Source organism: Myripristis murdjan, chromosome 18 (assembly GCF_902150065.1).
Source record: "Myripristis murdjan chromosome 18, fMyrMur1.1, whole genome shotgun sequence".
In the NCBI taxonomy this organism is placed as follows: domain Eukaryota; kingdom Metazoa; phylum Chordata; class Actinopteri; order Holocentriformes; family Holocentridae; genus Myripristis; species Myripristis murdjan.
Genome location: NC_043997.1, coordinates 9989341 through 10016805, shown reverse-complemented (window position 1 = coordinate 10016805; position 27465 = coordinate 9989341). Strand labels below are relative to the sequence as shown.

The 27465-nt window shown below is 41.1% G+C and overlaps 1 protein-coding gene across 1 annotated transcript; it reads right to left on the bottom strand.

The window, feature by feature from the left end:
- Positions 1 to 1277: 1277 nt before the first annotated feature.
- npy2rl (neuropeptide Y receptor Y2, like) lies at positions 1278 to 27256 on the bottom strand. The gene is made up of 5 exons (XM_030076229.1): positions 27042 to 27256; positions 22667 to 22799; positions 8645 to 8810; positions 2867 to 3020; positions 1278 to 1968 (listed from the first exon to the last, which is right to left on the bottom strand). The coding sequence occupies exons 1-5, from the start codon at positions 27234 to 27236 to the stop codon at positions 1339 to 1341; spliced, it is 1278 nt and encodes a 425-aa protein (XP_029932089.1). The 5' UTR covers positions 27237 to 27256; the 3' UTR covers positions 1278 to 1338.
- Positions 27257 to 27465: the final 209 nt, after the last annotated feature.

Genomic DNA, 27465 nt, shown 5'->3' with positions numbered 1-27465 from the left:
CTGTCCGATTTCAGACGCCTTCCCCCCTCTTAGCCGGAAAATGTGGACAAACAGCTCACGTCCCTGTTGGTGCATCCGCCTTTTTGCCAACACAGCAGCCGGGGAGACTGTGTGCCGGCAGCCGGAAGGTTACAGGTTTAATCCCCGCAGCTTGTCAAACCGTCCTTGAGCAAGACACCGAGTGCCTTACATGCTCGTTGTAAGCCACTCTTGGAGCCGAGCGTTGAGCTTAAATACCTCGAATGTAAAATGGAGATGGAATAAAGCCCTATGTTCACAAGATTGATTTTCAGTCGAACCAAATCCGAGGTTCACAAAAGAGGCGCTTTCCCGTGGCCGGCGTCGACGGGAAAGCGAGAAAGTTCTCTTCCAAAACACTAAATGTTCACTTTGAAAAGAAAAAAAATAATATTTTTCCTTAAAATATAGGGGATACAGTCTGTAAAAAAAGTCAGTATGCCAATTTAGGATGTAAGCCACCTGCGATTTTTTTTTTTAAATTAGTTTTTTTTTTTTTTTTTATTCATCAGTGTTGTGTCATCCACCAGTTTGCAATGGCGGGTTTCAGTTATTTTATTTTTTTTTTTTTTAATTTTATTTTTTATTTCATTTTGGAACGAAACGCTTCACTTTTTGAACATCGCAAACTTTAAACACAGATAATCCGAACCAAAGTCTTGCGAAAACGCCGGAGTCACAGCGCGTCTTCCTCAAAGCCGATGTCCCGAAGAACAAACGGACCGGGTCACGTTCCCATGGCGACAGCGCTGCCATTGGCCGAGGAGACTTTGTCCACCACAACCTGAGTCATTCCAAAGCTCCTGTCCTCTCTCCTCCCTCTCATCATTCCTGTTTTAATCCCCTGCTTTTCTATCCCTCCTTTATCCACCCCCTCCTTTTTTTTTTTTTTTTTTTTCGGTTTGTCTCTCCGAAAGCTGTTTAATCCCCGAGTCATGTTCCTCCCATTCTGTCTAGTTTCTCTCTTCTTTTCACTCTCTCTGACACTCCCTCCCTTCCTTCCATCTTTGTCAGCTTTTGAACAAAAATGTTGTAATCTCACTCAATTTCTCCGTTCGTCTATTGTCTTTGAGGGAACAAAAGATTTCCTGACGATGTTCATTTCTCCCTGTCCCTTCCCCCTTCCTTCCCCGCTCCTTCCATCCTCCACTTCTCAGCCTCCCCACTTTCATCCTCTCCTCATTTTCAAACCATTTCACCCCCCCCCCCACATTTATCCCTCTAATCTCCTCCTCGTTGTCATTTTCTCCTCTTTTTCCCCTCATCTTTCTCCCCTCTCTCTCTCTCTCTCTCAGGTTTTTTTCTCCTTCTCCCTCTCCCTCACACATCGGTGGCGTTCAGACGGGTGGACACCACATCCTGCGCTTCCAGCACTTTCTTCTTCCTCTTCCCGCTGCTGCCTCCGCGCCCTCCGCCGCCTCCTCCGCCGCCAACGGGATGCACGCTGTCGAGCCGGCTGCTCCTCCCCCTCTCGACGCCTCGCCCCCCTCCTCGGCACTTGAAGACGGCGAGGAAGGCGGCGCGGTAGTTGCGGTTCATCCAGCCGTACAGCAGCGGGTTGGCGAAGGTGGAGCACATGGCGACCACGTGGAAGATGGTGTAGAGCAGGCGGAAGTCGCGCATGTCCAGCACGGAGCTGTCGATGTCGGTGGCCAGCTGGAAGGCGTGGAAGGGAAGCCAGCTGACGGCGAACACCACCACCATGGTCGCCAGCATCTTGGTGGTCTTGCGCCGCCGCCGGTGGCGCTCCGAGCCGGCGCTGCTGCCGCCGCCGCCGCCGCCGCCGTTGCCGCTGACCGCCGCCGGGCTGACGTGGCCGCGCAGCTTGGACCAGATGCGGACGTAGGCGAAGGAGATGATGGACAGGGGCAGGAAGTACTGGAGGATCAACATGGAGATGCTGTACACGGTGCCGTCCGTGTTTTTGCCGGGCCACTTCTCAGTGCAAACCTGGAGCCCCGCAGAGGAACGGATGAAGGATTAGATCAGATTAAATTGGATTACATTAGATAAAAAATAAATGATCTGAGGGGGAATTGGATTGTTGCGGCAGTAGATAACACCGCAAAGAAGCGTAGGATTTAAATAAGAACCGAGGAAACAGAAGTGGGGTCGGAGTTTCAACACGAGAACATATTGCGGTCAACTAAACAAATGAAAAAAAAAAAAAAGATTGAAAATATGTAAATTTGCAGCAGGGATGTAGAGTCGAAATGCAAAGGAAATAAAGCAGCACAGAGACAAAGTAAATGAAGAATATCAAAAGAAAATGTGAATGTACGTATGTAAAAACATGTGAATGTACTGAATATGAAAATGAATGAAGGAGGAGGGAGAAAGGAGAACTGGAGTGAACAGAAGCAAAGGGAAGAAGAGGGAGAAGGGAGGAGGACAGACTGGAGAGAGGGACCAGGAAAGGAAAGAGGAAGGTGGTTAGGGAGAAAGAAGAAAATGAAGGAGGAAGAACAAAAAGGCAGAGGGGAAGAAGGGAGAAGGAAAGGGAGATGAATATGAAGGATAAAGAAAGGTTGAAGGAAGAGGGAGGAAGGAAAACGGAGGGAGAAAATGGAAAAGGGGAGAGAGCTGAGAGGAAGATGAAGAGTGCAGACATAAAGGGGAAAGCAAGGATGGACATGAGGGAGCAGCATATGTGGAAATGTGAAATGAAAAAAGGCAGGAGGGAGGGAGGGAGGGATGATGCAGAGGGAGAAAACGAGAGGCAGAGAGTGGAGGATCAAAGGAGGGACGAGAAGAAAGTGAGAGAAATGAAAGGAGTCGATGTTGTGTGTTTGATCGGGGAACAGTGTGTTACAAGTCTGTGTGTGTGTGTGTGTGTGTGTGTGTCCACCTGGATGGTGTGTCCAGGTTCCAGAGAGAAGGAGCCGTACTCTCTGAAGATAGCCAGAGGGCTGGCGAGCACCGCGCTCAGCACCCAGGTCAGCGCTATCACCCCGAAACACACATCCTTCCGCATCCGTGTCTCCAGGTGGTAGACGATACACCTGCAACACACACACACACACACACACACACACACACATCAAAACATTCAATATATACAGGCTTTGGTTCCACCATTTCAGATATCCGCCATTTAAAATAGCAATATGTTACATTATTTGTAACATAAATTAATGTACATTTTTATCACTCTATAAAAAAGTTGTAGTGTTAAGATCTTTTTTTTTCCAAACAAGAGAGAGAAATCTGCCAGTGAAATGAGAACAAGTATAATATGTTGAAACAAGGCAGAATAAGGCAGATCAGCCCACTAGGATAAAAAAAATAAAAAATGACACTTGACTCTTGAAAATTGAAAAACATCCCACTGGCAGATTTTATTTTAGCTTGATGGAAGAAAAAGATTGTTTTAACACTGAATAGGAGACTAAATTACTTGTCAAAATGTTGTCAGCATTTAGCACATGTGTTCCAGACGTCCTTGACGCAGAAGGAGGGCATCGACTCATGTCTCATGTCTATTTTTTGCATGAAACTCTGCAGAAACGGAGGTGCCTCCATTTGGCTGGTCCAAACTGTCACACATCGGTGGAGTTTTGTGTGTAAATGCAAGCAAGTGCAACTTCAGTTGTAACCTTTCCACTGAAAAATACACTCAGTGGCCACTTTATTTACTTTATACGTCCACCTGCACAATCTAATACAACACAATCCAACTGTTGTGACATAAAATTTCCTTTTCTGCTGCCTGTAATGCTCAGGTTTTCTTTCTGTCACAGTAATAGAGGTGTTCATTCACTTCTATGTTTGGCATTGAGCTCATAGTTAGTGCTGCTGCTGAACTGGACTGCATTTTATTGAGAGGTGTTTCCACTATTCTGTCCCCCTCATTGTATACACATAAGGAGGACAAAAAACTGGAAACACCTCTTAATATAATGTAGTCCAGTACAAGACATCTGCAAACTACCTCAGTAATAAACACTGAATTAAATTTACACATTCTCCACAATGTCACCACAAAAAAAGAACATTATAAACTTTGTTAAAAGGTAGAATTTATGGCAGAGCTGTTGCATTGAAGTGCATTAGACTGTACAGTAACGTTGCTGAATTTGTCCTTGTTGAGATTCACTCTTTTGAACCCATTGGGAATCATTAATATCTATAACTATGACTGTGCATTTTTTCATCTCTCACACAGAAAAATCAAAAACAAACAAAAAAAAAAAACAGAGTGTGGGATGTACCAGGTGTCAGTAGTGGCTCAGTAATGGTCAGTGCAGCTGTCAAATCTGGTGCACTAGTGACAGCACGACATGTTGGGTGGGTTGCCCAAATAAAACCAGAATGCTTCTGAGGAACCGTGTGTGGAAACGGTGCCTGCTGACGGCTCATTAGGCAGCAGCTGCCATGAAGTGGAGACACAGACTGCGTCTTTCCTGGGCAAAACAGCTCTGCTACACAGGAAGTGATGAATCTAATGTGTTAGGTTTATTTGGAATGAACAGAAGAAGAAAAACTGAATAGTAAGCATGAGTCCCACCCACAACTGTTTGACTGACAGATGAAGTGCAGAGCATGAACACCACAGCAGGGACAGTGTGCCTCATTCACCAGCCATTCTCAGGAAAATAAACTTGATAAAAAAAAAAAAAAAAAAAAAACGATTTTTGACAAATTCTTGACGTGAAAACCCGCTTTTCACCAAGATTTGGATATTTGCCTGTTTTTTTATCATATTCTTATTTATTTGGGAACCTACACGCAGTCAAGAGCGCTGTTACGCACATTTGAGTGCTGACATGTTTGTGCAAAATCAATATTTATTGCATTTTCTTCAATTCTACCATTGTCTTGTATTGTAGGATTTGAATTACAATCAAATTTATATCATTTATAGTATTTTTTTTTTCATTATTTTACAAAGCCTCTGCCTTTTTAAACACTACACCAACACCTCATCAGTTATGTTAATTGGGAAACATGCCATCTAATAATACACCCTATTGTTTTGTTTGTTTGTATGTTTGTTTTTACGTCACATTGATACTGGTGAGTGAGGCCCAAAGATCTCACAGATCAGAATCAGAATCAGAATCAGAATACTTTATTGATCCCCAGGGGGAAATTACTTTTCGTTACAATAACAACTCCCACTCAAAGTGTAAAGTAAAAAGAGCAAATAGTCAAGAAAAATAAAGAAAGGAATATAAATATAAATATAAATATATAGAGAATAAAAAGAAAGAAAAAAATATATGTACAAGTGCAAACATGGACAGGAGTTATTGCACAGGTTATTGCACATAAGTATGGTATTGAATATGGATTATTGCACAGGTTATTGCACATAAGTATGGTATTGAATATGGATTATTGCACAGAGGGAATTTGCACAAGAGTTAGTTTATGGATTAGATTAGATTTGATTAGATTACCACTTCCTGCCAAAGGAGAGTAAGGAGGGTGATGTTTCAGCCGGGAGCTTTTCTTCCCAAACGCTGCCGTTGTTTCCTGAGAGTTTAAGGGATTTGTAATTATAATTTCCAGCCAGCCCCCGAGGGCCTGCCACGTTTTTAACGCCAGGAGCCGGACGACGCCTCGACTTTCAGCACACGAGTGCCACACTTCAAACGGGATTTAAACCGCCAATTAACAACAACAGGAGCCATGACCAGCACTTAGCAAGCTGCTCCCGGTGGACACACAACCTACGTTAAGCCCTGCCTGGATCCTCTGTATTTTTATAAGAGATATGCACTGATAAACTTCTGATAATGATTTTCTTGTTCGGCCAAAAACAAGAAGTCAAGTTCTTTGGATACTGGAAAAAGTTAGAGATATTTGTACAAAAATAAACACATGTGCACACAGATTAAACTTTCTATTAAAGCTACAAACTCCAACAACCAGAAATTCCAGCGCCTCGCACTCAGGTATTGGTATTGATCATCAACACTATGACTTTGTTGTTTGATGGTGTGTTCTTGTTATTCTGCAGCTAAATTGCCAGAAGTGAATTCACTGCTGTCACTGAGAGATGGTCTCAATACATCTACAGTGGAGTTTAATAGAAAAAAAAAAGTCAATAAACTAATACAGAGATGTTAGATTTAGGGTTTCAATGTCATCTTTGAAGACTTTGAAGGCAACTTGCAGCAAAACAAACATACAACACAGAAGAGGGAGAGCTCACTTCTTTCTCCCGTTAAGCTCCAGTGTAGCTGCAGCCGCTCTTTCTGTGCATTAAGTTTGAAAAAAAAAAAAAAAAAAATTAGGCTACATGCTAAAACAGCAAATCAGCGCCAGAACTGCAATGCAAGGCATTAATCGCTGTTTTTTTTTTTTTTTTTGTGCTTCAGTGGGGAATTTTCCTTTGAATACAACCGCCAATGTATTTCCCCTTTAATATAGATGAAACGCAGTACTTGTTTTTTAGAGGCCAGGCCACAGACAGTTAATCTGCACTCGTTTAAATTCCCTGTTTTTGAAGAGCACTATTTAAAAACCATAGTGTGAGTTCAGATGTCGTTATGAACCACTGACATGACTTTTTTTTTTTTTTTTTTTTGAGGAAAAATAAACTTGCTTTCATTTCAGGTACAACACACTACAAACATACCGTCTTTTTTTCCCCGTCTTTGAAAAATAAATGATGCGGCTCCAGCTTGTTCCGCACACCGAGGCCACAGTCGCGGCAAGAACGAGGAACAAGAAATACTTTCATTAAATCGGCTCTCAAATTGCCGCACTGGCTTCCGGCGAGCGTCGTCGAAGTTGACATTAAGATTCTGCTGCTCGTCTACAAAGCTCCGCACGGCCCGGCACCACAACACATTTCAGATCTGCTCGCTACATATGAGCCAAGTGAGTGTCTCTTGGTCTTTTGTCACCGGTGTCTTGTTGGTTGTTTCGAGGATTACATCAAGCGCTGACAAGACCACTTTTAGCTTTCACAGCAGATGCAGTAACCTGCTGGAAAACCTGAGATGTGTCCCGATGGCAACCTCCTTCAAAAGCACTTTTAAAAAAACTTTTCTCTTCTCTAAAGCCTGTTTGAAGGCTTCTGTTCACATGTACGTGTGTGAAAATGTGGCTATGTCTGAGTATATCGGAGTGTGTGTGTGTGTATATTTCCTTGGTAACACTTTACATTACAGCTCGGAAATAACATGGTAATACTGGGGTAGTAGTTTGATAACAAAGAGGCAATAATAAAGTGATACCATGTAATTACCAAAGTAATAACTAGGTAATAGCTTGGTATTAGTAATGGGTATATCTGGGTGACATTAAGCTTAAAATTATGTACCAGGATAATAAGGGTGATAACAGAGAAATACATTTAAAGATAGCAACAAGGCTACTATTATAATAAGTAATAGTGTAGTAACATTTAGGTAGCAATATGATAACCTAATCGCAAAAAAAATGGTTATATCAGTGCAATATTCGGATTAAAAATGGTAATAAATTGACATTAAGGAGGTAATATAACAAGTAATAATGAGGTAATACAGGCTGGTATTTTCGCAGTATTATAGGCAGTATTATCAGTATATTTTTGCAGTATTACTAGCATTTTTTTAGTAGTCTGCTCTTTCCATCATCAATATATCTACCAACAGTATCCTGCTCTGGTTAAAGTAGTTCTCCATGCAATCTGGTTCCATAGCCCAAGCTTTTCAAATTCTGTCACTATACTAGCCACTAGACTCATAAACACACATACACACACACACACACGTGCACACACACACATTCCAGTGCATGTGCATGGCCACTGCAGTCAAAGCCCAGCGACAGCCTGTTTCTCCGAAATGTCAGATTGGAGGAAAATTAATTTTCTGCTCATCTAATTTCTGCTGTCTCATGTCCCTCTCCTCTCCTCTCCCCCGGGCGCTGAGCTACATTCCCTCTCTTGCCCTTTCTTCTCCTCTGCCATCTAATCTTTCATCCAATCATCTGTCCCTGTCTTTTTCTGCGTTTTACATTTACTTTTTTTTTATTCATCCAGCTGATGCTCTTATCCAGCGCGACTAAGCATGATTGCAACAAGAGATTACGCCTCACTTCCTTGATTTACAAAATTACAAATGACCAACAGTAACAAGGTCAGTGGTCAGAGATTACGTCATCCCCGCATCCCTGATCTCTTTCTTTCTTTCTTTCTTTCTTTCTTTCTTTCTTTCTTTCTTTCTTTCTTTCTTTCTTTCTACGCCTTGCCCACCACTTTATTTTAGTTTTTTTTTTTTTTTTCTTTCTTAGATGGTGGCTCCTTGGATTTCTCATTTTGGAAAAAAAAATCTTTAATCTCATATTCTAATATTAATTAAATATTATTATAATGATTTTTTGAGCATATTCTCCAAAGCTATACTCATATGTCTCATGCCCGTTCCTCCTGAATCCCAAATGGCTGTTTGTTGGATGCTCATGATGGGAACTACTGAAGTCTAATAAAAATGGAAAATTTTCAGTCGGTACTGAAAAAAAAAAAAAAAAAAAAAAAAAAAAAAAAAAACGAAAAAAACCTTTGGTTATGTGGTTGTAATTTTATCTTGCAAAAACTACCATATGAATCAGAAAAGCAGATGCAGACATCGCTCTTGCCACCTGATTCAACCACCCCGTCTGCATTCCCACCTCCAGCTCCACCAACCTGTGACGGTCCAGGGCGATGACGTTGAGCGTTACCGTGGAGACGTGCACGGCCAGCCCCTGGGCGTAGGGGAGCAGGAAGCAGAGGGCGCTGCCAAACTTCCACTCTCCCAGCAGGGTGTAGACCAGAGTGAAGGGGAGGCACAGCGTGTTGACCAGCAGGTCAGCTGGAGAGAGAGAGAGAGAGAGAGAGAGAGATGGAGGTACACTGTCAGAAACAGAGCTGCAGTCCATTTCTGTCCCATCCACACAAAAGGACCCCCTAAGGGCTAATTATTACACCTCAAGGTAATTACGTGAACTTTTTTTTTCAAAGCCAAAAAGGTACAGAGATGTTGCCAAGCAGTAAAAAGTACATTTAATACTGTTTCCTCTGAATGTTATGGTGCAATATCAGGAGACAGCATTTGTCAGGCCAAATACAATGAATTAATACAATGAGCACAAACACACAGACACACACACACACACACCTCTGAGTCCGAACACTGCTGTGCTGTTGAGTGTGGTGAGAAAGTTCAATAAAAAATGAAAATGATGATGCGTGTCCTTATTGTTGAGTCATGAGTCAATTACAGTTTTTACAGCCATTTATATGGGCTTTGTGTCGCATAGAGGTTCTCCAAGCAAGTCAGCGCTTCCATCATTCATTACAAACAACCCAAAAATGTGTTTATATTCAACAGAAATTGAACTTTTGAACACTTGAATATCTTAAAAACCCAGCTCTCCAGTACTTGAAGTGAAAATGTGACCGAGCAGCTTTCACTTGTGGTGGAGGAATATTTGAGCAGGAGCATCTATACTTTGACTCAAGTCATGGGGGTTTGTACTTTGATCACCAACGATCTTACCTGGTCAAAAAAATCAATATCTGTATATGGAAAGCATACCACTTTTAATAGTTTAGATGGTACTGACGCTTAACTGAGGTGTTAAACGGCATAATGAATAAAAATTTTGAGCAGAAATCCAGATTATTGTCACTGTTGGGTGGAAAAAAATCCACAATGAAGTCATGCATTTTTGACATTATCCACTGGGGTATCATAAGACAAAGGGAATATTGCTGTATTGACCAAGTGATTATTCAAGTGAAGTGAAAACACAGAAATCACCAGAAACTGAGTTTGCACAACAAAAATACAATTATTAGTGTGTTCGCACACATACTACATGTCAAACAGACACATTCCTGTGTATGTATTAATCCTATACCTCTAAAGCTGCAAGCACTGAGGCAGTGAAAGTGTCCGTCGAAGACTTGTTGTGTGTGGGCCGTGTGTCCACCGGGAGCCGTTCATTTAGCTAGCAGCACTAAACAGCGGCTTGGTAAGTGCTGGTCATGGCTCCGGTTGTTGTTAATTGGCTGTTTAAATCCTGTTTGAAGTGTGGCACTCCTGTGTTGAAAGTCGAGATGTTCTCCAGCTCTTGGTGCCGCGGGCATTAAAAAAACATGACAGGCTCTCAGGGGCTGACTGGAAAACACAATTACAAATCCTCCAAACACCGAGGAAACTAAAGCAGGGCCGGAAGAAAAGCTCCCGGCAGACTCGTCACCCTCCTTACTCTCCTTTGGCAGGAAGCGGTAATCTGTGAGATCTTCGAAAGAAAGGATTCAGGGGGGGAGGGACGAGATTTAAATCATTTAAAATGAACGAGAGGTGGTGTTCTCTATACAAGTTAGCTGCTGCCTAGTGTGGACCAATTCATACTGTGGACATAACTCTGTTACTTTTTAGAAATAAAGAGATCTGAAACATTATACAGTGGTGGAAAAAAGTTTTTGGACACCCTTAAAATTTTACACAATCTCAAATATTATCATAAAATATTTGTGGAAAATTTTTTTTTGTGTTTCAAAAGGTGTGGCCGCATTAGACAGATAGGCTACAAACAAATACAAATGATATATATTTTTTGTTTATTGTTTACAAGAAAAACTAACAAAACTAAATTCTTGACAGTTTAATCTTTATCTTCAGGCGTGTTTCCTGCGTTAGGTTCCTTGTTTGAGCCATTTTTGTGTCTGAAGAACTTTCAAATGTGCTGGCTTTATATAGACATGAAGCTTGGCAACAAAAAATGTGTCTTTTCATAAAAAGAACGACCTTTATCACTGGTACCAAAATGACCCAATACTCAATAGTTCTTATGTGTTTTTATGGAACCAATCAATTTTAAGTTTTTAATGGCTTTTTTTTTAGGATTTGTTTAGTATTTTGGCTGTGACTGCACTAAAAGAAATTGCACTTTCACAAATGCATGGGGTGTCCGAAAACTTTTTTCCACCACTGTATATTGTGACAAGAAAATCCATCTATTTCATAAATATGTGGCACAAACAAATAAGGCCTGTATATTGTTCCCTTCCTGCTGATACAACACATGTAAAGCCTATATAATCTGGATATAGTGGATGGATCGCTGATGCATGGTGGTGTGAAAGTGTTGGAGCACAACATGGCACTACAGGGGGTTTTACCTCTTCGCGGCCTCACACGGCAGCGCAAATCCCAGCCTCCCACTCCCCTCGGTATCAAAGTTTTATCACATTACGCATCACACAGTGAACACAGATCAAGCCGCGCGTGTCTCAGCCACTCGTGCAAACTTTGCAAAATCAGATTCCCGGCGCCTCTCTCCCCCACTCCAACAAAAGGAAAACGACAAAGCGAGAGCGCGAACGCGGCGGCAAACCAAAAAGGAAAACCACTCAAACTGACGGGGCGGCGTCCCACCATCGTCGCACACATGTCCCCGAAATCGACATCAAAGTATCTAGGCGGCCTGTCAGCTTACAGTGTACAATACATGTTGTGCTGTCAAAGAGCGGAGGGAGATAAAGAGAGAAAGAGGCAGAAACAGCAGAGAAAGCAAACTTTAATATTCGGCTAAAGCCAAAGGATTGGCCGTGTCAGTTCAGGACATTAGAGTGGAAACAACTGGTGACCTGCAGCACTACCCTCAGCACACACACACACACACGCGCACACACACACGCCATCTGCTCAGCGCGATATGCTCAGACAAGATATATACAGCCATAAAAACCATTTCTTTTTGCAAGTAGACAGACAAGCCGTCTACTGGTGAGCATGAGTCAGACTGCAGGTTACAATATATGCTGTGTACAAAGAGTACGCCCACTTCTGGGGGGATAGAGAGGTTTCTCTCTAATTCTCTCTCTGTGTGTCTTTATCTCTCTGACATGTATTACTCACATACTGACAGATTATTATACTCCTATGTATATTGAAATCTCCCCCGGGGCGTATAGGCTAAGAATTACAATGCAGGCCGGAGGCATCGCTGCCACTGTGCAAAAACCTCATAACTCTAAGTTCGGTGATTTTTTTTTTTTTTTTTTTTTTTGTTATGGGCTAAGAAAATTCTCTGAGCACTTTGGCTTATGAAACCGGTTCAAAACCCAGTTGCATAACAGAAACGCATTGTCATCAAGCTGAAGACAAGCCTGTTCTCCCAGCTCCTGATAAGGTGATTTTTTTTTTTTTTTTGGAGATGTAAGATTTTCAGCATGCAGGTATATTCGTCTGTTATTCCTTCTTGTCATATCCACAGGGCTACATCTTTACAGAGGCAATAAGTAAGGGTTTTTACCGCGCCACAGCACAGGATTACTATTTTTCTGCGGGAGGTGATTGGGATTTTGATCAATACCAGTGAGTTGTTTCTTCACCAGGGGCTGAGACATTTGGCTGTCAAAGCTCACCTTCAGTACTCCGCACTGAATCAATAACTCCCTATGCATCTGAGTCTCCTCACCTTTTGTTGTTTAGGGTTAGGGAATTATCGGTTTTCTGTGCAAGTGTAATAACTGTTATTACATGAATCGATGAAATACACAATACTGATCAATACTGGCTTTTATTCTGATATTTCTGAATGATGACCATGATGACTATGATGGTCACTTCAAGCAGCTATATATATATATATATATATCGCGCTGCAGAGAAAGTCTGGTCCATTTAATTCTGTCAATCGTGAAGAAAACAACATAATTAAGTTCTAACTTTGAATTGTAGCCTGTGATAAAAGACTGGAGAAAGGGCTGTGAATTGGGCTCTCTTCGTCTGTCTGTCCATTGCACGGTTCCTGAGCCTCTGCTGACCTGTTTTGGACAAAACCTGCATGAATGATGGCTTTTGACACAGGGATCAGGCATTTTGAATATTAACCCCGTTGGACCGCCAGGCCAGCAGCGCTCGAAGCTTCACACTCAATGTCTGAGATGCTGCCGTGTCAAATTTCATGAATGTTTGGTGAATGCATTGTTACGATGGTATCCAGGAACTGACAAATGAAACTGATTGGCCTACCATGGTGCTATCAGCAGACCAAAAATTTCCCCACACATCACACAGTCATCTAATGTGGGGGAAGCCGTGGTCACTGTGGATTTATTTATTTGGGGAACAAGAAATGTTAGATTCATGGTTGGAGGTTGAACTACCAGCAGAAAAGAAAACTAGAAGAAAATAAAAAGAACAACAAAGAAGAAGGTAGATAACAAAGTGTAGTATAGGCTAAGATAATTGAATGAATTTTAGAATTGACATATCCCAGCCTCCAAGTGTCCACCAACTCTCTGTATACTACTTTAGCTTTCCTTACTCCCTTTAATTGATGGTTGTTTTGGCCAACATCAATTTAGCAGCAGGTTGCAGCTTTTTTCCCAAACAGTGGGCGTCTCATTTTGCAGCCAAACTCTTCCACCACTGGACTGCCAGCAATAAAGAGTCTGCAGCGTAAGGGGTTTTACTGCTCTAATTGGACCGCCTGCTGTCTGGATCGATTCAGCCACTGGCCGATTTGTCATCGAACCGATTGGATACCAGCAGGAGTTGTTTCCTCTAGTTCCTCTTTTTCTATTTCCTCAAGCAAATTAGAGCTGGATGTTGGGTGCGGCAGGGTCCCGGCGGGGATTGAACCGGTGACCTTCTGGGGCTTTGAGCCATGCTTTGACCTCCTGAACTTCAGTCTGTGATGCCGCATTCGTGGTAAAGGACACTGTGCTCAAATATGTTGGCTGGACGTAAAAGCAGAGGTCTTATTGAGTTTAATACCCCTTTCATAGAAACGTGGAGAGGAAAAGTGAGAGAGCAGCGGGAAAAATGGATGGATGAGAGAGAATGCCAGAACATCTGAGAGTGGGAGATGAAAAAATATTAAGAAAAAGGATGGAGCAAGGGAGACAGAGAGAGAGGGAAAAGAAAGGTGAAAGAGAAAAATAGTGAGAATGAGACTTAGAGAGATGGTGAGAGACAGAGAAATTGAGGGAGGTTGAGAGAGAGAGAAAGAGGAGCAGCAAGAAGGAGAAAGACAGAGCACAAAAATGTGACTATTGCTAATACTACTATTTTAAACCAGTGTGAAAAGAGAGAGAGAGAGAGATACATGGTGGCAGCGAGACAGAGAGAGAGAGAGAGAGAGAGAGAGAGAGAGAGAGAGAGAGAGAGAGATGGACAGATCAGACGTCCATCCACGTCTGTCCATTTAGCACAAACTGTCTGCTTGCCAGCCCGCTCCTCTTTTTGATCTGGGGTATTGAACCGACAACTCTCCAGCCGCCGTCCTGCTGCCTCTGTGCCCGCTTCACATCACATCAGTTACACCAATTTCTCTCTCTCTTTCTCTGTATCTCTCTCTCTCTCTCCTGCTGTTTATCTCTTTCCCTCCCTCTCTCTCTCTGTCAGTGTCACTCGCCCTTTTTTCTTCCTCTCTGGCACTCTCTCCAATTTTCTATTCCGTACGCAAAGCCGTCCTAGAGCAGCGGGAAAATAGTTCCCATAGAAACTTGTGAAAACCTTGCCGAATCACACAGAGGCTATCGAGATGGGCAGCCGGCACGAGGTGTGCGTGGGAAAATATCTTTTCGTTACCCTGGATGAACCGTTTATTCCTCTGTCAAGCACACTCTGGCTGGAGAGGCAACACATCTGGTCAATACTAGACACTCCACTTGTAGCTCAACCTCAATAGGCACTTTGCTCTTCGTGGTGCTCGATGTTGGCAGCTGAACTTACCTCTGTGGAGACGGTTCATTAAAGCAACAAAATCCGTCCTCCAAATACCTCCACACTGTTAAACAAAGCCATAGGCAGGGAAGCTTTTATTTCTGGGTCCATCTGGCTGGTTGGTGGTTTATTTTTCCTAGTCTGTGGGTAACTGGCCAAATTTTGACAGCAGAAAATGTTGCAGCGGTCTGAAACATCAACACGAAATGTCAGGTTTTGGTGTCGCTTCTCAAAAATTGAAGAGCAAGGGCTTCTTTCTAGAGATGCCATTCTGCACCAATGTCCAACAGTCACACAGGGAGATAGCTATTGTAGACGAGACACTGAGACCGGTTTCTCCACCACAGCAGCAGAAAATAGACCAGAAGGCAATGCAGCAAGAATACACTGTGGTGGTTTGACTGTGATACCTGGGCTGCCACAAAGTATCGACTGGATGTTAGTCAAGTTCATATTTTTCAAGTAATTGCTTGCAGTTGATGGGACCAAAGATCCGTAACATAACTGTAGGCCTTAATTAATGGTCCACGCAATAATTTACTATCCCACAGTTTCAGCAAAAACACAGTTCAGTGATCAATAAAGAAATGGCTCAGGGCTTCTTGTAGTCCCTGGTGTTGGGTCAGTCAAATAGACATTGTCTTCATTTAGAATCACCTCTTCAAATTTTCTGGATTTTGTTCAGTGAACAGATGTTGCAAAGGAATAACAACCTCAAGCCTCTGCAGATATGTTTTTGTAATGGGTTTTGTCAAGAGAGTGAAACATAACCAGTCCATTGCACACTCAGGGTTTCTGGCATGGCTTATGGTGAGTGTCATGAGTCTCAATAAATTGGGAAAAGCTGAAAAACATCTCTGGATAGTGTATTTTTTTGGTACATCTCAAAGAAGCCTGAATTTGCCCAACAGACTAAGTCAGTAAATGCTTTTTCTCAAACGGAAAACTCGCAAATGAAATGTTCATGTCCATCTTCTGGGGGTTGTTGAAATGCATCCTGGAAATGGAAATGTAAGGAATGAGGAAACGGAGACCGCGTGAGTGAGGCAAGTTAATAAATCGCTGCATGGCTTTGCACCTCAATATGTATTGGATTTCGTCATGTAGGCCCTTGACCGCACCGATCACAGGATGCCGGCTATCTTACAGTCCGAGGAATTAAGAAGACCTCTGCAAGCTGCTGCTTATATTTCCATAGAACAGCTTATCTCTGGAGCCAGCTTGTGTTGAGGGAGGCTAATTCTGCAGAAACCTCCAAATCCAAGCTCCAGACCCACTTATTCTCCCTGTCTTATGACCAACCCTTCCTTCTCCTTTCCTGTGTTAGCTTCGGCCATGTCTGCACCAAGAAGGTAAATTTAAAAATACTGTTTTAGTGTACGATTCACACCACACCACATCATCTTTCCCAAAACCCCGCCATGCACACCAACAAGCCAAGATGCTTGAAGTCACTGTTGACCATGTACAGGAATCCAAGCATGTTTGATACAACGCTACTGCGCAGATGACATGACAATGTATTTTCAGGTCAGAAATTTGTCCTTTTGCTTCATTTTCGGCTTTCCTGCATGAAGTTGACGTCTCTGTGCTCTGTTCTGCCACGTTGGAAAGACGCAGGCCAGTTCAGATTTCTCATACTTGGACACTTGAACGCTTTCTTATTTCAGGACTTGAAATAAGAAAGCGTTCAGCTGCTATCCAGGTTGTATCCCAGCTGCTATCCAAGGGTGTATGAAGTATGAAGTGTTTGAAGGGCCATTTTGCTTGTAAAGTCCTTGGAGAAACGTCTGCGATTAAATCAACTTGAACTTGAACTTGATCTTGATCTTGATCTTGGTGGAAAGTGGGTACATAAAAAAGCACATTTAACACTTCATCACCAAAGACAGATGATATCTAAGTCATTAAGGCAGGAGAGGACATTACTCATTGAATTTCTTGGGCTACATTTTCTAAGCTGCACCAAGGATTTGAGCCGATGACCTTTTGGATAAAAAAAGTAGAAGCTTCTCACAGCTCTCCTCAGTGCTGTCATTTCACATGCTTAGGTCAGTGCTGTGCAGGGCTATTATACCCAAAGGACTGTGAAGCACCACGACTTCCCACATTTCCATGTGGGTCAAGCAGCCTTAACAGGAACTTTCACTGAACCCGCAGATTTCAAGCTCCAAACTTCTAAAATTCAAAAGGCAAAATTAAGTTTTTTTTTTTTTTTTTTTTTTTTTTTTCCTCCAAGACCCAGGCAATCAATGCAAGTGTGTGTGTGTGTGTGTGTGCAATGTATTTATTAATGATAGCTAGCGGTGAGGTATACTTTTCATCCAATTTGGCTCACACTTTTCAGAACAACCATCACTCCAGGCTATTGTGATGCTTCTGCACACCACACCCAGCTGAAAACACACACACACACACACACACACACATATACACAAACACACACACACACATAGACATGCACACATATTCACATCGAGACTTCCTTCAGTGCTTTGTCGAATTTCTACGTGCTTGCACATTGTATGAGAATACTTAAGAGTAAGAGTAATAAGAGTATTTTAATGCCAAGCAGACACACACACACACACCACTGAAGATATAATTTATGTCTGTGTGGAAAAAAATAACTTAATTGGATTTAATAATGGTGGCAAAACAATGCCTGGATCTCAGCAGGATGCATCAAGAAAACATGTTTACAGTATGAATATAAAATATACGAACTCTAATTTGAACACAACAAACAAAAACCAAGCTGTCAGTCAGAGGACACACACCGCTCAGACATCTCCGTGTTTTCAGGCTCTTTTAAAATCACCAGCACAAAATGTATTTTTTTTATTTTATTTTCACATCAACACAGTTGATTGGCATTTGCCTCAGCGCAGCGATTTCAAAAAAAAAAAAAAAAAAAAAAAAAAAAAACAGAACATAAACACAGTTGGATGGTTGCAGTTTAAATGAGCTATGACAAAAATGGAAAAATAAATAAATATGGAATATGGAAAAAAATAAATATGGAGATGGAAAAAAAAAAGCCAATGAGAACATGAGGATATTACAGTGTTACAAATATAAAAACACATTCGATAAAGTTAAAAGATAAAAGATGTATAAGATGTATGAGAATGTATAAGATAAGATAAAAACATAAGATAACAAGGTATTACAATAAAAAGTGTTGTAAGATAAGAATGTGTCGTGTGAGCAAAACAAGGCCGTCACATCAGATTATGAGTAAGGATTACAGGGTTGGGAGGAAAAGTATCACGATTCTTTTTTTTTTCTTTTATGATTTTTTTAATGCATACAATTCAGAAAACAAAAACCGCAGTAAATCATAATATGGAATCGCAATACTTGTGGAATCACAGTACTTAAGTGCGTACATATTTGATGTGCACTGGTTTTGGAAATACGAGTCATAGTTTACAGTCTCTAGAAGCATGTGGTTTAACTTTTTCCCATCGTTTAGTGTTTAAAAGGCTAACAAAAATTGTAATGAATCATAATATCGAATCCCAATATTTGTTGATTGCTAATACTTAACAGTTGCAACGCCTATTGAATCAACACCCTAACCTCTGCTCTTGGCTGTAGTCAGAAGTTCAGCCCACTCCCCCTCCCCAAAAAAAACCCTCTTCACTTTGTTAATGCTAATGTATCTGATGTAATCTGATGTATTCTCAGGAACCGAAACTGTGAATTACATAAGAACCACCATCACATTGTAATTTTGAGGTGAAATCAGGATGAAACTGCTCTGTGAAAGCGCCGTGCCCTCATGACGCGACGCCCTGCCTTGAAGCTGAAACGGCGATGGGACACAACGAAAGCAGGGCTCGTTCCAGAGTGTGAACCAATCACGTCCTGGCACATGATGACGTCGCTGCTTAATAATTTCCATTCTCCAAGACGTAAAAAAGTAATGAGGTTTTGATCCACTATGACTACAGATAGACAGAGCGTAACGTAAACAGAGCAGTCCTCAGTCAGCACATTATTAATGTGTTTAAATAACTGGAGGGCCTTCATTTAAATATGAAATATCATGCTCTGTGAACTGCAGAGCAGCCCATCTCCACTCTAAACCCCACTGCTTCTCATGATTTATATATATATTTTTTTGACATTTATTTAATTATCTGTTTGCTCTGCTTATTGGTTATTATTTATTTTTTTTATTTACTTCTATACTCTATTTATTTTGTTTCCCGCTGTGCTACTTAATTTTCTATTCCCTGTGGCAGCTTCAGTGACGAAATGTGTTACTATATGAATAAAATGCAGAATTATTATTATTATTATTGTTGTTGTTGTGGTTGGTTTTCAGGCCTGGAACCTCCTGAGCAGTCCACACACGCGCTCCACTCTCTATCACTTCTGATTCATTCATTTGTGTGTTTATGTATTTAATCATTCATTTATCATTTATTCTTTCATTCAGTTGTTGATTTATTATTCAATTAATTTATTATTCATTATTTTAATAATTAATTTTTATTTGTCCTTTGTGTTTTTTTCTTTTGTTTTTCCTGTAGTACATTTAATTACTTGATTTTAATGAAAATTATGTTACCAATACAGTACTTTACTGTTGTTGTGATTCTTCTTCTTCCTTTTCAGCTCCTCCTCCGCCCCCTTCTTCCTCTTCTTCTTCATCTCCCACCCCCCACCCCTGTCTTCTTCTTCTTCTTCTTCTTCTTCTTCTTCTTCTTCTTCTTCTTCTTCTTCTTCAGCTTCCTTTTGGAGAATGTGTAATTTGAATTCTATGTTTATTACTGAGGTTGTAGTTTGCAGAGGTCTTTTACTGGACAAGATTGTATTGAGAGGTGTTTCTACTTTTTTGTCCCTCCTATTTGTATACAATGTAAGGGACAGAATAGTGGAAACACCTCAATAAAATGCAGTCCAGTCCAACAGCAGCACTAACTATGAGCTCAAATCCAAACATAGAACTGAATGAACACCTCTGTTACTGTGACAACAAGAAAATCTGAGCATTACAGGCAGCAGGAAAGTAAACTTTATGTTACATCAGTTGCACTGGACTGTATTGATTGTGCAGGTAGACCTTTATAAAGTGGTCACTGAGTGTAAGTCTGCAGTATAGAACTCTATACAGTGGGCTGTGAATTGCATGTACCAAAATTACCGTGACACAAACATTAGATTCAGCTATGCCAGATGGAGGAAGGAATACAAAGCACAAGCAAAGAGCGAGAAGAGGCAGAAAGCGCGTAAACTTTGGGACCTATAGCGGCGAGCAGCCAGTGTTTCCGCTACAGGAGCCGACTCCAACTGAGCATCTTTTCTCTCGCCGCTGGTAATCACTGGCCGACCCGTGAGACCCGAGAAAAAATATAATTCTGATATGTTCCAACCATTCCCCCGGTGAAGAGAGCCAAACGCGTTTACTGAAAGTAAACAGAGGCAGCGTTGCAGATGACACACAAAGCGACCACCGACACAAAAGAACCGCATCTCACCCACGCTGGCCAACGAGCCCCGAGTCAAGATCATAACGGGCTCCCAGCTGGACAAGGGTCACAATTTTCCGAGACCCGGGACTCGCTGAGCTGCTGTCGGCTCCTCATTATTGAGTTACATTAGGATGCATTCAAGCTCTATTCAGTAAAATGTGTACTGTGCAAAGGTAAATTATTATAATATCATGACGTATTCAAATGTAATCTTGTTAAATCTAGTTCGCTTGATTTCACTGCAATATAAAATGTATTGTATCTTGTATGCATGTAATATGGCATTTTATTCATTAAACAGCTTTTGTTTGGAGAGGTAATATTCTTGAATCGCTAAAATATGCAACAAAGAGTTTGTTTTTCATGTTCTTATTTTCTTATTGCAGCAGGGAACAGCCATTACTGTGTTCTGAATATAAAACAATGCATTACTGTTAACACATGGCTTTTTCAGTTTCAGTAATCGCTGCACAGTTACTGATCTCACAGATATTTAGTTATTTGTATTATATTATTTCACCTCTTTTTTGGTATGGAGACAATCCCCTTCCTCTGGTTTTGCCTTGAGGTCATGCATGAAATGTCAGAATTACCACAGAGTGCACATGAGCAAGTCAACAAAGTGATAAAAATGACTCAGTAAGTGTGATTTAAACGCTGTAGGCCGTATTTTTTTATGAAGACATTAAAAGAAAGACTTAGTGTCATTAAGTAGACTCCTTCTGCTGGTAATGTGGTCTTAGCTCGACGATCACAAGTCAGCTTAGCACAATCGTTTTAGGGTGTAACACAAAAGCAATGTGATGAGAAGTACAACTAATTACTTCTCTGAGGGAGTAACAAGTGAAGTAATTCATTACTGTTATGAGAGGTAACAAGGAATGTGTCCTTTAGCACTTTTTCCCAGTAGCAGACACGAAGCAGCACTGTTTGTTTTGCAGGATTTATAAGTTTGTTTATAAGAAAATGTCACGGATTATCACTTCAAAGAACATCACCAGTCAAAGTTTTTCTTATTCTTTCTCCCTGTGGCTTCCTCCTCCCTGTGACCCGCACAAATCCGAGAACAAATCCCAGCCATCATAGGAAAATAGCATATAGCACTTGACAGATGTTTGATTCATCATTCTCAATGACCTACAGAAAGCGGGCAACACTTGCACCCATGCACTCACACACACACACACACATGCACACACACACAAACACACACAGACACACACATGCACACACGGGTCAAAAGTTTTGGATGTTGGAATGCATTTTCCAGGTCAGATGGCATTGGAGTAGAAAGACAGGAAAAGACTTAGAGACAGCATGTGTGTGTGTGTGTGTGTGTGTGTGTGTGTGCATGTGTGGTGAGATTTAAGGAGCAATCTAGAGACAACACACTGTAAATATTTTAAGTGTAAATGTACAGTAATTAAATTTTCTTACTAGTCTAGGATTACAGTATATTACCACAAATAAATGTACAGTTGACTACTGTATTCTCATAAATTTACAATACAATGCTGGCCACAGATTTGTCAGTAAATAACTACATATTTACAGTAGGTGAGCTGAATCTACCACTATATTTCAAGGCCCCCCCTGTCCTGCAGGTGTTTGGTCCAGCTCTGCTCTTGCACACCTGACTCAGTAAAGACCCACGCATCTTCATGAACCCCCTGTCCAGGTAGATCTGTTTCAACCAATCCGCATGCAGCCCTTTAAATGCATCAGGTGTGAGAGAGTTGAGCTGAAACAAAAACCTGCAGGGGAGGGGGGCCCTGAGGACTGGGTCCGGACTCACTGCTGTATTTAATGAAGGTTGCTGTAAAGCTATAATATTACTGTATGCACCTGAATCCCAATCCATATTCATAAAGTTACAAGTAATGGATTGATGATGGAGGAATTATCTTTCCAGACTTTCTTCTAAATCTTTAGACTGCTTCAGAAAATACACAAACTTGACAGTTCAGGTTTGCTTGTTAAAGACAACACAGCAACAACACAGCAACAACAGCAATTTCAGTCAGTTTATATTTTTTGTGGTTAAAAAGTAATAAATAAATAAATAAATAAATAAATAAATGAAAAAATAACATTACCGGTTTGAGCAACGCCTACTTTTTTTTTTTTTTTTTTTTTTTTACAGAATCTGAATTATTTTGCCCCAAAACAAAAACATATACAAATACAAATACAAAAACAAATAAAAATAGTGCCTATTCCAAAAATGCCCAAAAATGCCCAGTGGTTTACAGTAAGTTCCTGTAAAAAATGCCATTCACATAAAGTGCTGTAAGCATGTTGTTGTTGTTGTTGTTTTTCTCCCAGATTGCACTGTGGTTTCCATTATGACACTGTATTAAATTAATGCAGTGTCATACTGTTGAATTTACATCAGCCTGTTAGTGTGTGTATACTGACTTAGCCCATTATTTAAGTGACAAGCCAGTAACGTCTGCGCGCTTGTTGTTGTGTCCGTGTGTGTGTATTGAAGCTTACCAACAGCCAGGTTAGCTATGAAGAAGTTGGTGACGGTGCGTAGCGTCTTGAAGCGGTAGATGACGTAGATGACCAGAGAATTACCCAGAACCCCCAGCACTATGATGGTACTGTAGGCCAGGATCACCACCACCTAGAAGCAAATACAGCAACAAGATCAAACAAGTGAATTTTCAAGTTCTAAGATTCCTTTTTTTTTCATATAAATTGTTAGTGGTATTGTGCAATATTGATTTACTATGCCTATGGCCTGAATGAATGAATTAGGGATGCACGATGCTATCAGCACGTTGGTTGATATCAGCTTTAAAATGAAATATCGGCCTGTTATTAAAACTTCTGCTGATATGACATGCCGATATTAGAAATAGATAAATCTGCCCTGGTTGTGTTTATGGCATGACTGTCTCCAAGGCTGTTTCAGTAGTGCGATTCTTACAGTTTTATTTCCAAGAAAATGTTATAGAAAAATAAATATGACATTGTTTACATCATCCAAGGTGAAGTAGCTTTCTTATTTTTTTTTCTTTTTTTCTTTTCCCCTTTTCTTATTTATTTCTTATTTTGTACATTTTGAAAAGCATTGTGCATCTGTCAGTGAGCCTTCACAGTAACAGTGGAAAATAATAAAATGCAATTAGGCACTTAGGTGGAAAAAATATGTGCATATATTGGTATCGCTATCGGCCAAAAGAGTTGGAAAATATCAACATACTGGATATTGTCACAAAATCCAACATCATGCATCCAGTAGAATGAATGATGATAGATTTGAAAATACTGGCTAAGGTTTGTTTTCATTGTTACAGTGAGATAAATCTTCTTAGGGTTAGGCCTGCCTCATTGCTCTTGTAAGTTTCTATGTCTTGTTTGTCCTTGTAAATTTTTGAATTGCTTTTGCAAAATGTTTGCACCCGTACCCTTCAACCTCTTCACCCCTGATATTGTTGCACATCGGAGTTTTGTTCAAACTCACAGAGCTTTAATTGAAATTCTGGTGAAATCCCAAGGTTGCCAAAGATCCCAAACATGCCCCTCTGAACTGCTGAAACTGTGAATAAAATGATGCGCAAGACATCTAGATGTTTTATATCTGATGTGGTGCTGCAGACATAAAACAATGGCATCTTGGGTTTGAATATTTCATTCAATATAGGTGTGATGATGCTTCAATGAACTGTTGCAACCAGAAGATGCAGAATATATATTATGTGACACCGTTGCACAATATACAAGGATACAAGGATACAAGGATACAAGGAACAATATAGGGAAGAATATTAGGGGAAATCACATTATAAGATTAAAACCTTGACAGAATGATCACCTGGTGCTGAAAAGACGTTACAACCAGGTCTGTTAATGTGCAAGGGCTTGTGCATTTGCATTACAGCAGTAAACATGATTTCTTGTGCCTAAATAATTCCATATATGACATTCAATATGAAACATTTTATGCACTGAAATGACAACATTTTGCCTTCCTGTGCAATATAACTTTAATTGAATTAATATTGACTCTCTATTAAGCTACAACTGAACAAATCACGCAACCGTTTTGACAAATTTGTCTTTTGTCATACGCTGACTTTGTAACCAAATTTTAGCGGAAAAGAGGGCGAAAAGAGGTCTTGCTGAGTTCATGCGGAAGTCTGAGAAACCGGCTTCTGACGGGAGCATTGCTGGATGAAATCTTAGGGATCTGACTATTAGTAATTAGTCATTTATTAATAATTTACTTATTTCAGTGTTGCAGCTTTCCCTCAACCTGCCTACGTTATGTTTCCCAGAGTGCAATGGAGTAACCCCTCACACAATGCACCAAGATGTGGCTGAAGAGTTCAGCTGTAGGTTTTGTGTGTTCCTCATGTCCTGTGGCTGCTATTTTCTGCAGCTGCCGTGGAGAAATTGGTCTTTGACTCTGCTCTGATGGATTTCTCCCTGCACGACTGTTGAATGCCAGCGCAAAATGGTGACTCTAGAAATCTAAAACTACCAATGAAATACCTTTGAGCAAAGCACTTAATATCCAGTTCCTCAAGTGCAGCTGCTCGGGGGAGAAAAAAAAAAAGCTTTATAAATGTGAAGTGGGCTATTGCCTGTGAAGAGCAGGATAAACACTTGAACAGCACTTTATTACACTTATTGTGGGCCATTTAATAGGTTTTTGTTGCTACCTGTGGCTTTATTAATCCCACTAAATACAGCATGCCACATCAACCTGATGTCAATTATACTTTGACTGAAATAGGGTTTTAATTGCTGATACCACTACAGATAAATTTGCCTCTTTTCTCCCCAGAAAATCACAGATTTTCACTCTTGACAGGATGGAAAAGCCTCTGAAAAGGCATTTAGACGCTACAACTCTCCACTGAAAGCTATTGTAAAAAAATGTTTACAATGCATTAACAGCTGCATAAAGCAGGGCAAAGAGGCCTTCATTCCAACATATCAGTCTTCTCTAGTGTGAAGGTGTTATTCTATCTTAGCTGCTGCAGGTAGTGATTTTTCTAAGTGCAGCAGAAGGATTATATTCATCTGTTTGCAAGGTTATAAATATTTGCTTTTTGCTTTGTGGAGTATGTTGGCCATATTTTAATAACACGCCATCTATGCCGTGTGGACTGCTGTTCATTTTATGTTTAAGTGAGACAATACACTTGAAAACAACCACTATCACAACTTTATTTCTTACTGCTTCAGTTCATTATGTGTGGGGGAAATGCAGGACAGTCACTGAGAATTGAAGTCTGAGCTTTTATACGTCCATTGGACATGATGCAGTGCAGACGCTATACACTCCGATTACAGAGCAGACACTCCCTACGTGGCTGGTGGCTGTGGAGTGGAACTGGGTGATTAAACTTCTGGTTGTCTCTCAACCTATGACCAGACGACCACAGATGGTGTGAGATTTAGTTCAGTATATCAGCATTTACCAAATGTGTTTATTTTATCTTTTAATGGAAACGGCTAAAGCAACTGCACTGGAGCAATCCGAGCCTCCTTTGGATTGTATGTGTGTGTGTGTGTGTGTGTGTGTGTGTGTGTTTGTTTGTGTGTGTGTGCCAAGTATTACTATTGTTGTGGGGACTTAAAATCTGTTTACATGGTCATGTTGTGGGGACTCGCCTTCCTTATGAGGACAAAAAGCAAGCCCCCTTAGTGAAAATACTTAATTTTAGGGTGAGGACTTGATTTAAAGGTAAGCTAACTTTAGGGTCAGGTTAAGGTTAGGTGTTGGGAACGATACACTCTGTCTTACACCGACCCCATGGGGGTTAGGTTTAAGGTGAGGGAAAGGGGTTCGGGGTTAAGGTTAAGTTAGGGTTAGGGTTAGGCATGTAGTGCTTAGGGTTAAAGTTAGGATAAGTCTCCAGGAAATTAATCTAAGTCAATGCAATGTCCTCTGAAGTGATGCAAATAGGACTGTGTGTATGTGTGTGTGCGCGCATATGTGTGTGACGCGCGTTGTCTGCATGCTACAATGTCATTTGTCTCTAATACTACGTTCAGACAGCAGGCAAATCCGATTTGTTTTCCAAATCTCATCTACAAGCCCGGCTGTCCACACAGTAATTTTACGAGTGTCCAGATCGGATTTGTGGCAGTTTAATCACTTTGTTGTCATAGCGATGACTCATTGCATCTATGTGCTTCCAGCAAAAGGCGGATAGATACAATTTGTTGGTGCTCTTCGGCAGGAAATAGTTCCCAATGACACTCCTCACACCCAGGGGCTGTTGATTATTGATTATGTCGGGAAGCCGTGTCACTGTTGTTGGAGAGAGTTTCTGTCCAGTTTACCACATACACATTTTACAAAACAATACCCATCCAGCTCCATTGTGTTGCGATGAGGGGATACCTTCAGCAAATCACACAGAAATGATCTTCATGGACATTTTGCGCATATCATTTCATTATTTTTTTTCTCTCTTTGGTTGAACTGTTCCTTTTAATAACTCTGACTGTGGGAGAAAGACCACAGCAGAGTGAGAGTGAGATAGTAGAGTGGAGGGAGAAGAGAATATTATGTTTGTGTGTGCACGTGCATGTGCATGTATGTGTGTGTGTGTATGTGTGTGTCCTTTGTGAGGGCACCATTTACCCGCAATCCAAACTCATTTTAGATATTGAGAATGCTCTATCATTCTAGCTGAAATGGCACCGCATGCACACACAAACATCCAGCGCTGCACCCTGCACCCCATTTACCACAGGCACCAAGATAAATTTCTCATAAATCACTGATTTCGCTTTGATTTAAGCATAAAATTGGTGCCTGAGAACCTCTTTTGGCAGTGAAGGTTACAGGGGAACAACAGTAATTCGTCTGCTCGCCTGTTTTTTTTTTTTTTTTTTTTTTTACCTGAACACTCAGCAGTTTAATGGAGTCCTCTGGAAAATTTACTCCCTCAAAGTCCACCGGCGGGGGCAGCAGGGAAGGACCGGCCGCGGTGCTGGAGCCGTAGTCATGGTAACTGGGGTCGCCGGGGTCGTCGTCGGACTGGCCGAAGAGGCGGAGCTCGTCCTGCGTGGCGTTGGCTTGACTGACGGCTTCCATGTCCGATCATTTGTCTTCAGCGAGTGTCGTCATTTCACAGACATATGCATGCACAGCCTGGTGAGAGGACACACACACACACACACACACAAACTCATAAGAGCGATACTCAAAATACTGACATCATTGATTGCGGCGTGGCCTGAAGTGCAACACACTTCACAGTTTCAAGCCCCAAAAAGAGAAGTGCAATAGTGATTCAGTGTCGTAGAGCTGGGCAATATGGACA